The sequence below is a fragment of the Antedon mediterranea genome, chromosome 8 (assembly GCF_964355755.1).
Source record: "Antedon mediterranea chromosome 8, ecAntMedi1.1, whole genome shotgun sequence".
Classification (NCBI taxonomy): domain Eukaryota; kingdom Metazoa; phylum Echinodermata; class Crinoidea; order Comatulida; family Antedonidae; genus Antedon; species Antedon mediterranea.
Window position 1 is genome coordinate 20,154,052 of NC_092677.1, and position 16,707 is coordinate 20,170,758.

The window sequence follows — 16,707 nt, forward strand, 5'->3', positions numbered from 1 at the left end:
TTGTCCTAGGGGGTACAGTAGTTGTCCTAGGGGGTAGTTGTCCTAGAAGGTAGTTGTCCTAGGGGGGGGGGGGGGTCATTGTCCGGGTGGTAGTTGTCCGGGTGGTAATTGTCCAGGAGGTAGTTGTCCGGGTGGTAATTGTCCAGGAGGTAGTTGTCCGGATACGTTATTTATGTTATCTCATACCATAGTTATAAGTTGACCAATGAAGCCATTTTGGAATAACCTTTTCTACTGTCCAAATGATTTAATACAGTATACTGTCTTTATTAAGTAGAGTTACTTGGGACATTTGGGCTCATAATATCATCTAGAGTTTAGTCCTAGCTAGTACTTAAGACTGATTGAGTAGGCCCTGTGTACATTTTTCCTGGCAAAATTCGTTTTTACAATAAAATATAATTTATTTAATTATATCAATATTTAACCAATTTCAGTGTAACACATAGCTTGCACAAAACAGATTTTGCTTATAGGGCCTAGGCCTAGTGAATGTGCTAAACAATGCTAACGTACTTGCCAGGAGAGTGGTATCAATCAATGTCAAGGGAGGTGAATATTGTAGTTTAGTCACATTATTTTGTCTTCATATTTTTGCAGATACCATCCATATTATTTGCTACAAGCAACAACCTTATTCAATATAAAATCCATAATGTTTAATGTGGTTAATGTGTTTAATGTGTTTAATGTGGTTCCTAAACACTGCTTTCATGCTGAAAACAATATTTTATTAGAACTCTCAGAGAGAAACGTGCTTTCCGTAATTGACGCCATGTTGTTATTGTGTATAGGCGCTACATCAAATTGTAATATTTGTTGTACTAAAATTAGGATAAAACTATTTTGATCTAGTTTTTTGCTTAGTATTAATTCATTTGTATATTATGTTGATTATTTGAAGATAGTATGTAAATATTTTATTCAACTCAATAATACTTAAATGAACGAATACAATTTTGAAAAGGTCATGGGCCAAAAGCGGTAAAACAAATTTAAACTACAGACGTTTGAATGTAATTTTCTCTTTTGATATGTTTTTTTGTACAACTTTGTGTTATCATTTCTAAAATATTATTAACATAATTATTATGAGAAGTTATTGTATTGTTAATCGGAACAGGATTGAACTATAGGATTTTCACCAGATGGCCTAAAACAAATTGGAAACCAATTTAAATAGTTCTTTTGGTTGCAGCACGGAATTAACTTTAGACGTATAATAGTTTATCTTGGCAAATTTTAATAATGTGTATAGTAGCTATAGAATGCTATTTAGTTATAGAATGCTATTTAGTTGTTTTTTATACCAATACCAACCAATCCTGTACCTTTTACTGCTTGTAGGTTGGTCAATTGTCTTAAGTTAAAAATAAATGTATATTTAAAACAATTTGAGACCAATTATGACAGTAATTATGGAGCTAGGTACATGCCCTGGGATTGAGGCAAAGGTTGGAATACAATGTACAACTACCGTACTGTACATGTTAATTTTTTGACAATTTTAGTGACAATCATCGAGTTGACAATACTCTCTGGTCAGCAGTTACCAATACAGAACCAAACAAACTTGTGCATCATTTATGACAAACGTGACAAATGTTACAACATTTAAATTGATGTTAGAAATCATTCAACTGGTTTTTTCCCCCCAAATTTATATTTATTTTTTATATTATACAGATTTTTCTTGGAGATGAACAATCATATATTCCAAACTCTACTTGACATTTCAATGACACAAGACAAGGCATTGACATCTGATCACATGAAATCAATGGGTTTAGATCCTATTGGTGACCGTCAGTTTATCATGGACTTAATTGAACTTCATGGTATTGATGTGTTACTTATATTGGATAATCCATGTTGTCCAACATAAATGGCTATAGTAATAGTCGTTCTTGAGGCAAAAGCAATTTTGGTGAGGTATTCCAAGGAAAACACATGTCTTCTTTGTATGTAGCTAAATTTATCATTGATGTCATTCAATATTTGAATTTTTTTTTCACAAAAGTACTTTCGTTTAATCACTTTTTTTAGACAATATTATAATGTTATGCTTAAATTTGAAATTGATTTTTTAAAATTAGAAAATAAGTATTAATATAATATATATATACAATGTACTGTAGATAATTTGTAATTAGTATTTTTAAGATATAACTTGGTGTAAGGTTATTGAAGGAAAAAAGGAGGCGTCTGTATATTTGGTGCTCTCAAATTAAATATCCTGGTTTCAGTTTTTCTGGAACCCAAATCTTTTACAGTAGTTCTTTTCTTAAAATAAAGACCACCGGTAGAATAAACTTTTTGACCAGTCAAATCCAACATTTTTATTAATCACTGATTATTATAATATTTTAAGGGTAAATAAAAGAAAATTGTTAGTTTCACATCCAATCCATTATAAAATTCTTGAGCTGACTATTGTGTTTTTATTTTTTAAAATGGTCATTTTCAGTTTTGTGTTCTAAGTGTTCCAAGGTGTGTAATAGCACATTTATTGTAACCCCCTTCATAAAACATCTCAGATGTGGAACTAACAATTTTATTTTTGCCATTTGTGTACTATTATACAGATATTGCCTGCTTAGAGGTAAAATATAAGATTTGACATCCCCGAGGGAATGAATATTTTCCGAAACGCTAGCTGAGGGAAATGTAATTCTCAAGAATTCCCAAGTGGATGTAAAATCTTATATTTTACCAATATAAAAGGCGATATCTGTTATATTATATAGCCAACAACAAGTAGAATATCTACTGGGTCGGGTAGCTAGGCCATCTTTATGTAATAAGCCTGCCTATAGTTAATTCACATTACCTTGCGAAGAATAATATACAGATAATTACTAATTAATGATTCCTTGGCAATAAAGTATATACACTGAGGCCTAGGTCATTTAAATATAATAACAGAAGAATTTCCATCAATAAGCCTACATTAATAATAATAATATTATCAATATCAGGTAGGCCGAATAAATAATAAGACGTCTTCTTCGAGCCGAATCACTGGATGTTCAGCACGCCGCGCGTACCAGGTTACTTCCTATTGACCAATCACAAACAGTCTTTCGTCACATCTATAGAGGGTGAATAACAAATGAGTGCGCTATGTATGCATAGTTTAAATAGTTTAATTGATTAATTTCTTCAAGCAAGTTACATGGCGCAGCAGGTAAAACATTGTCTCGTGATGAAGTGGACTAATCTTCGCGACTCAGACTCAGTTGACTTGTTTATTTATTGCCAAACGTGAGTGTTGCCACACGAAAATTACACAGTCAATATCATCGTACTCGAGGAAATGTACGATTTACGATCCTTGCAGCAGTAGTCATGTGATGCAGTTTCAACCAATTACGTTCAGATATTTACATAGGCTATGTAATGTAAGGTGCTATTATGTTAACACAGAACTCAACACAACCCAACTCAACTAACTAGTTGCTCAAGTGCACTTATGTCGAATGTTCAAACAACTAAATGGAACCAGTGAACGAGCGCTTATGTCAACACTGGAACTGATTGTAACTTGTCATCGTTACCAGAAAGCGCGCATGACAGTATTTGTAGTTGTATAGGAACCAGTATGCATGTGTGCTTAACATTAAACTGATCGCTGCTGTTCATGGCTACCCTTACTGCAGGTGTGACGAAATTCAAACCTTTCAGTTGCACTCAGTACTGAAAAAAAATAGAACTGAAGGTAACTGAAAAGAACTAAGCTTGTGTCAAAATTGTGTGTGCGCCGTTCAGTTATATTCAGTTGCTTTAGTCAAGTCAAGTTTTATTAGAACTCCAGGGCTACTCAATATTAATATTATAGATTTGTATGCAGCAGGAGATTTTGTTAAAGTAAATAAATGTATTGATAAGGTTTTAATCACTATGCTATAACTATATAAGATTTATAAATAGATAGTAATCATTCATTATTGGATATTCATTCAATTCCTTGAAATCCAGTTAAAACTTAATTAAAAATACAAAACAATAAAAATGAAAATAAGACTACAGTATCACAAGAAGCAAGAGATAATAAAATTATTAAAATCAGATCTTGAAATGATTGCAAGATAAAGGTATTTATAAAGTTGTGAATATCTGGTGATAGATAAAAATGGGTTTTTTCTTTTACCAAAATCTATACCTTTTTATTGACTTAATTTTTTACATTTTTTCAGTTTTTGCTGGTAAATGTGTAAAACGATAAAAATAATTTAACTTAACTTTTGTATTTAAAATAAAATACAACAAGAATTCATACTTTGATATGTCATAATTGTGCAATTGAAATTGAAAAATAAAAAATACTGAATCTGTAAAAGATAATGTGCTTATTAAATAATTTAAATAAAAATGATGTCCAAATAATATTACTTTATTATACTAAACAGACTCAATTTCTGTCACTTCAGTTTATTTTATTGCTAAGGTCAAGTCTGGGGGTCACTTCATCAAGCCTAATCTGTGAACAAATTGTATCCTATTACAAACAAAAACTTTACTATTATATGTACTGTTTGATAATAATTCAATGATTATCTGACAGCAAATTAGAGTACTGTATTATAATATCGGTTTAGATTGACAGTCAAATGTTACTCATTGTGATACCAGAATAATGTTTTGATTATTTGACAGTGAATTATTATAATAATTCAGATTACTGTCTACATGCATCTATAATACTGTATTATCAGCACATTTTTTCACAGACTCTCTTCTCCCAGACATGCTTTGGGGTTTGTAATTTTAGAATGACCTGTCCTAGTTTACAAATTACCAAAAACGTCAGCCTCTAGAACTATAACTGCTGGTTGCTTTAGCTTCTGAATGAGTAGTCCTCTTGGGACGTAGCTGGCTAAAGCAGCAGTGTGAAAATAATTACACACATAAGTGCACAGTGAAAACTGTGATAATCATCAATCAAAAAAATATGTGGTGCTGCATTTACTGTGGTATTGAAATACATACAATATGTATGTAAAAACACTGTTTTGATTGTTTTGAACTGAGTTAAACCAATTTCTAACACAGACTCCACTGATTGTAATTATGGTGCTTTTTGTATAAAACAAGGTCTTACATGAATTAAAGATCTGTGGTATTCTGTATTATAAAGGTTCAAATCCCATCTGAAATCCTTTTCATTTTCATCAACAAATTGAAATAAACGTTGATAACAAAATATTGACAGTATAAATATATTTACATGTTTGCTTAAATGTATCAATATATATATTATCACTATAGTAAAAATATACTACTGTATAACTGTATATGATACACTTACAGTATGCTGTGAACAGTAATATTATAACATATAATTTGTATTTTATAACAATATTCAGTATTTTATGTATGCATATCAGTTTCATATACTGTAGGTGAGTCTTGTGCAATTGTTTTATTAATTGATTACATTAATTAAATTATATTTTTTATATATATGAAATACAGAATTTGTCATCAATTGCATTAGTGACATTGTATATACTAGTAGTACATGAATTGTCTGTGGTGATATGAACTTTTTACCTGATCATTTGATCTTGATTTTATGATCAATATTAAGTCTGAATAACAGTGGGTCAACAATAATAAATATGAGTGCAATACAATTTTCTTGTTTTTTGTGTGTTTATTTCATTGTTATATTGGCCTCTCTTGAGAATTAGTATAAACTTACATAAAATGGTGCTTATTAACAAGCGAACAAATATCTAGTGGCTGCAAGGCTTGTTGGATATTATGGCTCAAGGCGGAAAGCTCATTGGTTATGGTAGCAGAGCGCTATCAAACGTGGATACCAGATACTAAAGCAAATGTGATATGTTGGGTGCAGAACATTCCTACAAAACAAAATTGAGCAATGGAGATTTAGTCTAGCTCCAAAAACAAAACAAAATCTCTAACAAATTGTAAACAAAGCTTTTTCTTATTTTAATTGAACATGAGGAGACTGCATTCCACAAAATACCTTAAACTTCTAAATTGTTTAGAATATACTGTGACTGTATGTCTTGGGTTTGTTTTAATGAAACTTTTTGTAGTTAGAGAAACATTTTAGTCTCTAAACTTTCATAAGTGTATTCATCCTTTAAGAAGGATTTCATTTTTCACACAATGTTCTTACTTTCTTTCTAGATGCTTGTAACCCATATGTGTCCATGCTTACATTTCGCCTTCTACTTTATTTGAAAGCTACACTTTTGTAACAATGGAGAACTTTTGTGCATCTAGATTGATTTAACTAATATTTTAACTAAAAAGAAAATTCCTTTCACAATTTTAATAGATAAATAGAAGAACCAAGAAAAAACATTAATTTGTCATCTTTCCAGTGGAAAAATTGTACCAAAATATTGGCATTTGCAGTAGAGAGATTTTGCTAAATTACATATACTGCAGATTTTCATGTAGTGTACTGTGTTAATAAAATGTTGCACAAAATGATCCAGCATGTTGAAATAGGGTGGGGAAGGGGGGGGGGGGGTGTTCTGGGGGAGGGGTGGTTTTGGTTGGGGGAGACCAGACACTAAGTTCATGAGCCACAGTAAATGGTAATTGATACCTCTAGACGAATCTATAATATACATAACACTAAATTATGTTGAAGTCGGGAAAATTAGAACCCAAATTTGCAACTATAGTATGGTACTAGTTGAAGGGTTTAACCGGGGCAAAAAGGAACAAAAGAAAAAATTGTATGGTGAATAACATAGCATACATAACATGTTGTGGAGCTGTAGCTTGGTGGTTAACGTGCTTGCCTTCCAATCCCAAGGTCCCGGGTTCAATCCTGACCTAGTGCAGGGTTGTAACTCATGACTCTTTCAACTCCACTCCCTAAGCCTCAAATGAGACTTAGTTTATAAGCACGATAAGTTATTAAATAGTTTATCCATCCTGTAATTGGCGAGTTACTCGCTGTTGAGTAAAAAGAAAAAAAACAAAACAAAACAAAAAACATATCCAAAATCGACAAAAATCCATCTTGGGGAAAACTGTTTAGACTCGTTTTTCTTTTATTTAAAATTTTTGATAAAAATGGCCTACAAACTGTAGAGGCTTCTATTTTTCTTAAACTGTTTAACATACATATTTCTATTTGCTCTAATGAAAATGTTTGTCGAAATATGGCAGGAAAAGTCATTTTTTTAAATATTGACCTCTGACCTCATAATAATATTATCTCAATAAATACTAGTCATACACACTAATTAACATTAGTCTTAAATTTTTCATAAAGTTTATGTTTATATTTACTCTAATGCATTGGTCGTACACTCAAGATTGATTATTTAATGTAGGCCACTATGTAATTTCGTGTCATTTTTTTGTTAAAAGCAAAATTCCAGCTGATTTAGTGTCTTTAGGATGTAAAGTAATGAAAAAAATATGTTGCCATTTTTTTAAAAAAGCTTAAGGGTGTCAAATCCAAGATGGCCGCCAATACGTAAAATATCCAATAAATGTACCATATTGGACAAAGTAACACCCTTTATGAATAATATTTTAAGTTCATATGGGTTCTCTGCTATATAAGAATTATTATAAACCTATATTCATCAGTATTCTGACATTTTGAATTTCAAAATGGCCGCCATTTTTAAAAAATGGGTTAAATTTCTTATTAAAACGTGTGTAAGTTAAATAACATTAGATTGAAATACACAAAATGATATGCTTATGACAACAACATGGTGATTAATACAAAATGTTGACCATCAGGAGGTCTATAGTACTGACAGTACACTTCTTCATATTAAAACATCTCATAAAATTCTTCAGTTAAACTCTGCCAAAGTCCTTCAATGAAATATTTCTAATCTTGAATGCGATACAGTAAGTTGACCTTCCTTCGTTTTCTACTACTGTATCCATCAAACTTCCAAAGACTGATCTGCGATCCCAACAAGCTTGTTCAGAAAAAAATTGGCAAAAGTACTGCAATACCTAATTTCACCGCCAAATAATCTCTATTGGAGTCCTCTTTTACTTTGATAAGTTTGTCACCTGTATTCACTGTCATATATATTTTTTGCCAATATTCATCTTTTTCTTAGGATCCCATATAGACAGTTTGCCTTCTACAAGACTTTTACTAATCCCTCAAACATTTTCTGACTAATTCATCATGCCATGGCCAACAAACACCTTGTGCGAATTGCAGCATTCTTCATTAATCGGGATATCATCTCTAAGATGTTTTCCATCTAAGATATTTGTGTCACTGCTTGTATAGGTAATACAAGTTCAGTTTCAACAAAAGCACTGGCCTCAACACTATTTTCACAATGCTACATGTCCAATAGTCATGTAGTTCACCTGGTCGACATAATAATTGCTTCTTGATGTCATCTCTGTCCACCTCCATTCATCTCGGGCAAGAGTCATCACCAGGCATTTTTGTCTTTTCCCTGGTACATGAGTTTTTATACCACAACCATGTGCACTCATCAAACTAGTGTATAATGGTGTTCTATCTGTAGGGGTATATATCTAATGAAATCGGTTGAGATTGTAGAAGATGAGAAGTAGGAGTTAATGCTGCCTATGAATAACCTTGTGAATGAGCTGTATCTTTATTTCCTTCAAGCTTCTGCCAAAAGTTGACAGGTTGAAAACTTACCAACCATACTGGTGACTATGGCCCTGAAGGTTCAGACATTGAATTATCGAAATGCTTAAAATGGTCTAAAACGTTTTCAAATACCATATTAAGCTATTTTGTGCACTTTGATGTTTTTATGTTAACAAGTTTTTTCGAAAATCACAAAATGGTCTAAAACGTCTCCAAATGCGATTTGAAGCTATTCTTAGCACTTTGGTGTTTTTAGTCGCGTGGAAGCGACTCTATAGTTCACTATGTCGGTCGGTTGGTCGGTCTGTCTGTCGGTCTGTCTGTCTGTCGGTCTGTCGGTCCGGTATCACTATGCGTTTTATCGCTTTCTGACCTTATCTTGATATCAGTTTAATCTATAGCTAGGTCAATTTTTCACAGTATATTCCTTATGGCCAGGAATCAATGTGGTTATGTTTTCACGGTGCGCAATAAAAAACTACGCGGTCTACGCACGATTTAACGAAATCACATTTGTAATCATATCTTCACAACCATGAATCACAATTAAATAAAATTTGGTACTCATAAATTTCAGGGCATAAATCATCATATGGCAATACAATTACGTGCGTAGCGCATGTAACGCATGCGTACGGGCGCTTAAAATTTTCAAAATTTATTTTTGATGAAATAAGAGTACGTTTCAGGCAATTTTAAGCGTTTACAAAATTGCCATGAGTGCGCATATTTTTGCGCGCGCACTGCGCGTTAAATGCTATTACGCACTCTTTTTGCCCGATTTCTGTTTTCTTGACTTACTTTTCAACTCGAAATTACGTTATACGAGCACGTCAAAAGTGACAGGCTACGCACGTGTAAATTAAAAAAATATAAATGTTTTTAAATATTTCAACATTTTTAAACATGTTCAGTAATTTCGGTCAGTATAGTTCACTATGTCGGTCGGTCGGTCTGTCTGTCTGTCTGTCTGTCGGTCTGTCGGTCTGTCTGTCTGTCGGTCTGTCGGTCTGTCTGTCGGTCCGGTATCACTATGCATTGTAGCACGCGACTTAATGGCTGTTGCCCTTGTTATGTTAACAAGTTTATTCGAAAATCACAAAATGGTCTAAAACGTCTCCAAATGCGATATGAAGCTATTCTGTACACTTTGATGTTTTGTGTGAAAAAGTTTTGTCGAAATGCTCAAAATGGTCTAAAAGATTTTTAAATACCATATTAAGCTATTTTGTGCACTTTGATGTTTTTGTGTGAAAAGTTTTATCGAAATGCTCAAAATGGTCTAAAACGGTTTCAAATGTGATTTTAAGCACTTTGATGTTTTTGTGTAACCAAGTTTCATCGAAATGCACAAAATGGTCTAAAACGTCTCCAAATGCGATTTGAAGCTATTCTTAGCACTTTGGTGTTTTTATGTTAACAAGTTTTTTCGAAAATCACAAAATGGTCGAAAACGTCTCCAAATTCGATTTGAAGTGAGTGGCCGAGCGGTTAAGACAGTGGAACCGTAATCACGTAGCCATAACATCGGCAGGGGTTCGAGGCTCACTCACTCCATGGTTCTGGTGGTAGAACGAGTCTTCTCGGATAAGGACTATAAACCGTAGGTCCACTGTACACAACTTGCTCGTGTGCACTTTAAAGAACCTAGTACATCTTTCGAGACGAGTAGGGGGTTACCCCAGTGTATTAGTACATCACAGCCACTGATCACCAACTGGGCCCTCTGGGAGATCAGTCTTTGACTGAAGAGGTCACCCAGTATAAAGATAAAACAAACAAAACAAACAAACAAAGCTATTCTGTACACTTTGATGTTTTGTGTGAAAAAGTTTTGTCGAAATGCTCAAAATGGTCTAAAACGTTTTTAAATACCACATTAATCTATTTTGTTCACTTTGATGTTTTTGTGTAAAAAGTTTTATCGAAATGCTCTAAATGTTCTTAAAGGGTTTCTAATGTGATTTTAAGCACTTTGATGTTTTTGTGTAACCAAGTTTCATCGAAATGCACAAAATGGTCTAAAACGTCTCCAAATGCGATTTGAAGCTATTCTAAGAACTTTGGTGTTTTTATGTTAACAAGTTTTTTCGAAATGCACAAAATGGTCTAAAACGTCTCCAAATGCGATTTGAAGCTATTCTTAGCACTTTGGTGTTTTTATGGTAACAAGTTTTTTCTAAAATCACAAAATGGTCTAGACGCAGACTTTAATTTTCTAATAATCACATGGATGCTCAGGAAAAAGCCCGTCTTATAGTTCATGTGATATTACATGTGGGTGGGCGGTAAAAAGGGGAAGATTAAAAATATCTTACTGAATAATTGTTGGAGACGTGAGAACAGCGTGGTCCAAGAGGATTGTACCACGCCCTCTCAGTTCTCAAAATAGAATCGTGTTAAACTTTGTTTTCACACAATTCCTGCTTTTTGATACACAGAGACTTAAGAATAAGCATACAACATCATTTTCTGGCATTTAAAAATTTTATTGGAAAAATGAACATTCTAAACGTGTAACCTGCATGTGATTGTGGATATGTATAATTAAAGTTAGACGCAGACTTTATTTTTCTAAGATACATGGATGCTCAGGAAAAAGCCCATGGTAGATGTGAAACACCACCGAGAGCAGCCCATGTAAATACAGGGTGGACGCAAGAATGTTCACTCTTCCAAAAAGAGAAACACGAACAGATGTATTTGAACCAAAACAGTAGGCCCCGCTCGGCGAACTGGTATGGTGCAAGATAGAATGCACTGCCAGGGCAGATGCCGTACCATTTTCTTATTAAGAAATTGTTATAATACAGTAATGCAGAAACACTGACTGAGCAGATGTCTTAATACAGAACGAAAGGCACTGCCTGAGCAGATGCCTGTAACCTTAATACTAAACAGAAAACTGCCTGAGCAGATGCCTGTAACCTTAATACTAAACAGAAAACACTGCCTGAGCAGATGCCTGTAACCTTAATACTGAACAGAAGGCACTACCTGAGCAGATGCCTATAACCTTAATACTAAACAGAAGGCACTGCCTGAGCAGATGCCTGTAACATTAATACTGAACAGAAGGCACTTCCTGAGCAGGTGCCTGTAACCTTAATACTAAACAGAAGGCACTGCCTGAGCAGATGCCTGTAACCTTAATACTAAACAGAAAGGCACTGCCTGAGCAGATGCCTGGAACCATAATACTAAACAGAAAGGCACTGCATGAGCAGATGCCTGGATTGATTGATTGATTGATTGATTTTATTCGATATTCATACATAAAAGTTAAAATATACAATGTATAAAAGAGAATACCTGGATAACGCATTAAGTCGACAAAAAGTCGTATCATTAATGCCAGTAGCCTTAGGAGTGACAAAATTAAATGTTGTACCCCTGGTGAAATGGTTATGATGATCAGAAATTAACAAAAAGTTATCCTTAAGGAAAGAAGGCGTATTAAAGTTATAACGAATTTTGTGAACATAATTTAATCTTAAAAACTTATTTCTGAGGCTGACATTAAGAAACCCAAGATCGGAAAGCTCTTTGGCACCTATGTGAGACCTCGGACCAACATTTAAAATGAAACGTGCCATCTTGTTTTGGGCAGTTTGTAATTTATGTTTAAGATTCTTATTGACACCGCCGTACCATGCCGAGGCAGAATAGTCGAATGTACATTGTATTAAATTAATTTTTTATTCAAGCACGAACTTTGCCTATGTAAAAACTTCAACCTTGACTTAACTTTACTGATAACACTAGTTGCAATAATATCACATGATACATATTGGTCTAAATCAATACCCAAATATTTAACTTGCTTAGTACTTTTGATTCTACGGCCCATTAATTCTACAGAAAACTCTTTAACTTTGTTAAGCTTCGCTCTGCTACCAAAGATAATACTTTCGGTTTTGCCAACATGTAAAGATAATTTGTTTTCAGTTAACCAGTCCTGGCACCTAGCTAGGACAGTACTTAATTTATGAGCGATTTTGGTGGCATCGTGATGAGAATACAGAATCGTAGAATCATCAGCATAAAGCAATAATTGAACATCAGAATCAATAAAAGAAGCAATATCATTTAAATAACATAGAAAAAGAATAGGGCCCAAGATGCTACCTTGCGGTACACCATGAGTAACTATAAGAGGTTCAGAGCAGGTACCATTCACACTGACAACTTGTGTGCGGTTAAGATTGAAACCAGTCAGTACACTTAAAACCCATGCATTTTAGCTTGTTAATTAAAATCACATGATCGACGGTATCGAAAGCTTTTTGTAAGTCAATTAGAACCATTCCAGTAAGAAGGCCTTTGGACTTATTGTTTTTTAAACCGTCGATGACATTTATGAGGTTGCTTTCAGTTGTATGGGCCTGCTGAAAACCGGATTGATAGGCATAAAGTATATTATTTTTGGAAAGATACCTTTCAACTTGTATAGCTACAGATTTTTCAAGAATCTTAGATACCGTAGGCAGAATACTAATCGGCCGATAATTCTCAACACTTGTTCTAGTATTTTTCTTAAATAGAGGGGTAACTTTAGCAGTTTTAAGATCATGAGGTAAACAATTAGTTTTAAACGAAAGGTTAATGATATGAGCTATCGGTTCAGCCAAGATTATCGCACCGTCACGTAAAAATCTTGAGGGAATATTATCTAGACCGACGATTTTGTTTACATTTAGGCTTTCGAGTTGAGTTTTAACAAATTCTATGGTAACAGGCTCTAGCTTAAACATTTTTCCTTTTAATTTAACGTAGTATTTATGAAGATCGTTAGTGGACATGGTGAAAAAACCTATGCATTTTGGGAGTTTTTTGACGAGTGTTGACGCAACATTGGTGAAAAACTCATTAAAACGAGAGGCAACGCCTTTTGGACAGAAAGTTTGTTTACCATTTTCATCGAGAACGATTTTAGTGTTTGTTTTACATTTCTTCTCGTATCCGAGCTGTTTGAGGGTTTTCCATAATTTTTTAGGGTTGTCTTTATTTTCATCAATCTTATTGAGAAAATAATTAGATTTAGCTTTTTTGATCAGCCGCTGAGCTTTGTTCCTAGAGGCACAATAATATTTGTATATATCTAGATTAGATTTATCTTTCTTGAATTTTTTTAAAAGTGTGTCTCTTACTTTGATTTCATTAGCAATTTCGGAGGTAAACCAGGGTGCTATGTTTTGTTTAAGTCTAACTTTTTTTATTGGCGCTATTGAGTCGATCACCTTAATGATGATATCTTTAAGAGTTAACCACGCGATATTTACATCGTCATTATTAGTGACAACAGACCAATCGATATCGTTAAGTTTTTCAAGATAGTTATTTACATTATAGTTTTTTAAAGATCGTAATTTAGCGGAGTTGTGTTCATTTTTATGAACATGAGACTTAGGTATTTTTCTAGTGCAATAAATAATAAAATGGTCACTAAGGCCAATATTAATTACTCCAGATTGCTTCACATTATTTTGTACATTAGTAACAATGTGGTCCAAACATGAGCTTTTTTCTTTTCCTATTCTAGTTATATCCTTAATAACATTACTAAAACCATTTCTTATAAGAAAATCATTATATCTTTGCGATATTGGATTGATATTTAAAGTGCATATGTTAAAGTCACCAAGAACATAAATTTCACTACTCTCTTTGATTTTTGATACAGATTCTTCAAAGTTGTTCAGAAATAAAGATACATTCTGTTTTGGTGGGCGGTAGCATATACCAATCACAATTTCCTTTGAACGAGGCAGATATATATTTATCCAAATTGCTTCAAAACCGTCGATATCCAGATCATTTCTACGTGTGAAGGCGCGATAATTTTTTACGTAGATACAAACTCCACCACCAGACCGGTTTCTGTCCTTCCTGAGCGCTGTATATCCATCAATTTTGATCTCGTTATCGGTGATGGATTCGTCCAGCCACGACTCGCTGATGGATATAACAGTAGCTTTGGTCTTTGATGCGATGTGCCTTAGTTCAGACATTTTATTAACTAATGACCGCGCATTGAGGTGAACAAAATGTAGGCCTTTGTTAAACACGTTGAATTCCTCGCTTAAATGCTCGTAAATGTCTTCTGTATATGTATGTCCATCTTATAATACTATACTGAACAGAATGCACTGCCTGAGTAGATGCCTGAAACCTTATACTAAACAGCAGGCACTGCCTGGGCAGCTGATGCCTGAAAACTTGTGCAATTTGTAATGTTACTTGTTACTTAAAGTTATGCAATGAGGTCGTATATATTGTTTGTACGCATCGCTTTTCCATCTACCCATGGTCATGATCTCCTTCTCATTTGCTCCCATGTTATGTAGTTGTGTAGCCCTACCAATTCTGAATGAGTGCGTATTGAAACGTGTGTGATCTAAAGTGGTGTGCGAAGCAGTTTTTTTAAGAATGCAGCACAGGTGTTGCCGTTGTAATGGCAAACCTGTTTGGAACACAAAAAACTGTCCAGTAGCTGCTGGTCTAATAGACCTGTAACGTTTCAGCGCCTCAACGGGGCAGAGCAGGCTGCCACGTTTTTCTTTGATGTTAAATTTTTTGGGTTTGCCATTGTGGTGCTTATATGAACGGAAGCATATAGTAATGCATGTGTCATTGATTTCAATATCCTTGTCTAATAGGACATGTTGTGGGCTTGTGAGTAGTAAATAAGGTACTTCAGCCCAAAGTTGACCTTGGGGTATTTCATGGTGGTTGCGCAATAGTTATGTAATATCCGCCAGGTGTTTCTAATGAAGGTCGTTTCCGCCAGGTGTTTCTAATGAAGGTCGTTTCCGGCAGGTGTTTCTAATGAAGGTCGTTCATTTCCTGTTATTGTATTAGTTATGTAACTTCCTGCAGGTGTTTCTAATGAAGGTCGTTCTTTTCCTGGTTTCGTACTAGTTATGTAATTTCCGCATAATAGTCCAATTTGACCAAAAAAATGATTTACATGAAAAAACTATACTTTAAACAAAAAAATCAAATTGATTGCAAGCTGCTGGAATTGGGGTTTTGGTTGAATGTCATTACAGTTTGTTTTTTGCGAAGAGGTTATCCTGCAGGTCTAGTCAGTCGTGGTTATAACAATGGTTAACAATGGGGATAGTATAAGACAATAGAGTATATCATTTCACTAGAATTGTTATATAGATTTGTTATATATTAATATACATTATAATATAAAATTAATAAATATTAAATAAAAATGATATGGTAATTTAGTTGCTTGTGATGAGAACAAAATGGTTTACAATGGTTGAAGTCAATAGGTGTTATGTTTCGGATTATAATACAATGGTTAACATAGGGTAAGGAAGTGAGACAATATAGTTTTTGTAAGATTTGAATTAGTCATAGAGTCAATTAAGATGCACCTGGTTAATTAAAACTAGTTAATTGAGGTTTTTGCTTGATGTATGCCGACATAATCCAAAGACATAAGTTATTTGATCCGGATATTATAACAATGACTAAAACAAAAAGATAAGAATGAATGAAGTTAAATAATAAGTATGTCTTGATTGAACTACACCGAAAGGTAATTAACCATCTTCCGGATTTGTTAACAAAGGGGAGAAATCGAAATCAGTGACACGGCGTTTGACATACTAAAGTTTAATGTGTGACGTCATGATGTTAGTTTCACTATTTTTGATGATTTTTGTTTTCCAATGTTTAGTTTTATTTTCATTTAAATTGGTTACGTTTACGAAAAGATTTATTTGTTTCCTTTTAAAATAAAACAAAAAGTGGGTAAAGAGGGAATTGTTATTATAATATAAAATTATTAAATAATAAATAAAAAATATTTGGTGATGATTTAGTCGTTTGTGATGAGAACAAATGGCATACAATGGTTGAAGTCAATAGGTGTTATGTTTCGGATATAATATTACAATGGTTAACATTGGGTAAGGAAGTAAAAGATTGTTGTAAGATTTGAATTAGTCATGTACTTGGCAGTATTTTTAAAAAGGGGTACAATAAAAGATGCTCCTGGTTTAATTAAAACAACGTAACAACATAAGTTATTTGATCAGGATATTATAACAATGACTGAAACAAAAAGTTAAGAGAATTTAGTA

At 33.6% G+C, this 16,707-nt stretch overlaps 2 protein-coding genes across 2 annotated transcripts in view; one reads left to right on the forward strand and one right to left on the reverse strand.

Annotated features, from left to right (window-relative positions):
- LOC140056048 (DENN domain-containing protein 11-like) overlaps positions 1-2,119 on the forward strand; it is a 53,489-nt gene extending 51,370 nt beyond the window's left edge. The window contains exon 8 of the mRNA XM_072101277.1: positions 1,687-2,119. Within this exon, the coding sequence (XP_071957378.1) occupies positions 1,687-1,885 (199 nt within the window). The 3' untranslated portion in view covers positions 1,886-2,119. The remainder of the gene's footprint in view (positions 1-1,686) is intronic.
- A 10,682-nt stretch (positions 2,120-12,801) lies between these two features.
- On the reverse strand, positions 12,802-14,613 carry LOC140057708 (uncharacterized). The gene has a single exon (XM_072103427.1). The coding sequence runs from the start codon at positions 14,611-14,613 to the stop codon at positions 12,802-12,804; it is 1,812 nt and encodes a 603-aa protein (XP_071959528.1).
- Between the last annotated feature and the right edge of the window lie 2,094 nt (positions 14,614-16,707).

Bases quoted from the DNA above. Each gene is read 5' to 3' on its own strand.
- LOC140057708 (XM_072103427.1), bottom strand. From the start codon at position 14,613: ATGTCTGAACTAAGGCACATCGCATCAAAGACCAAAGCTACTGTTATA.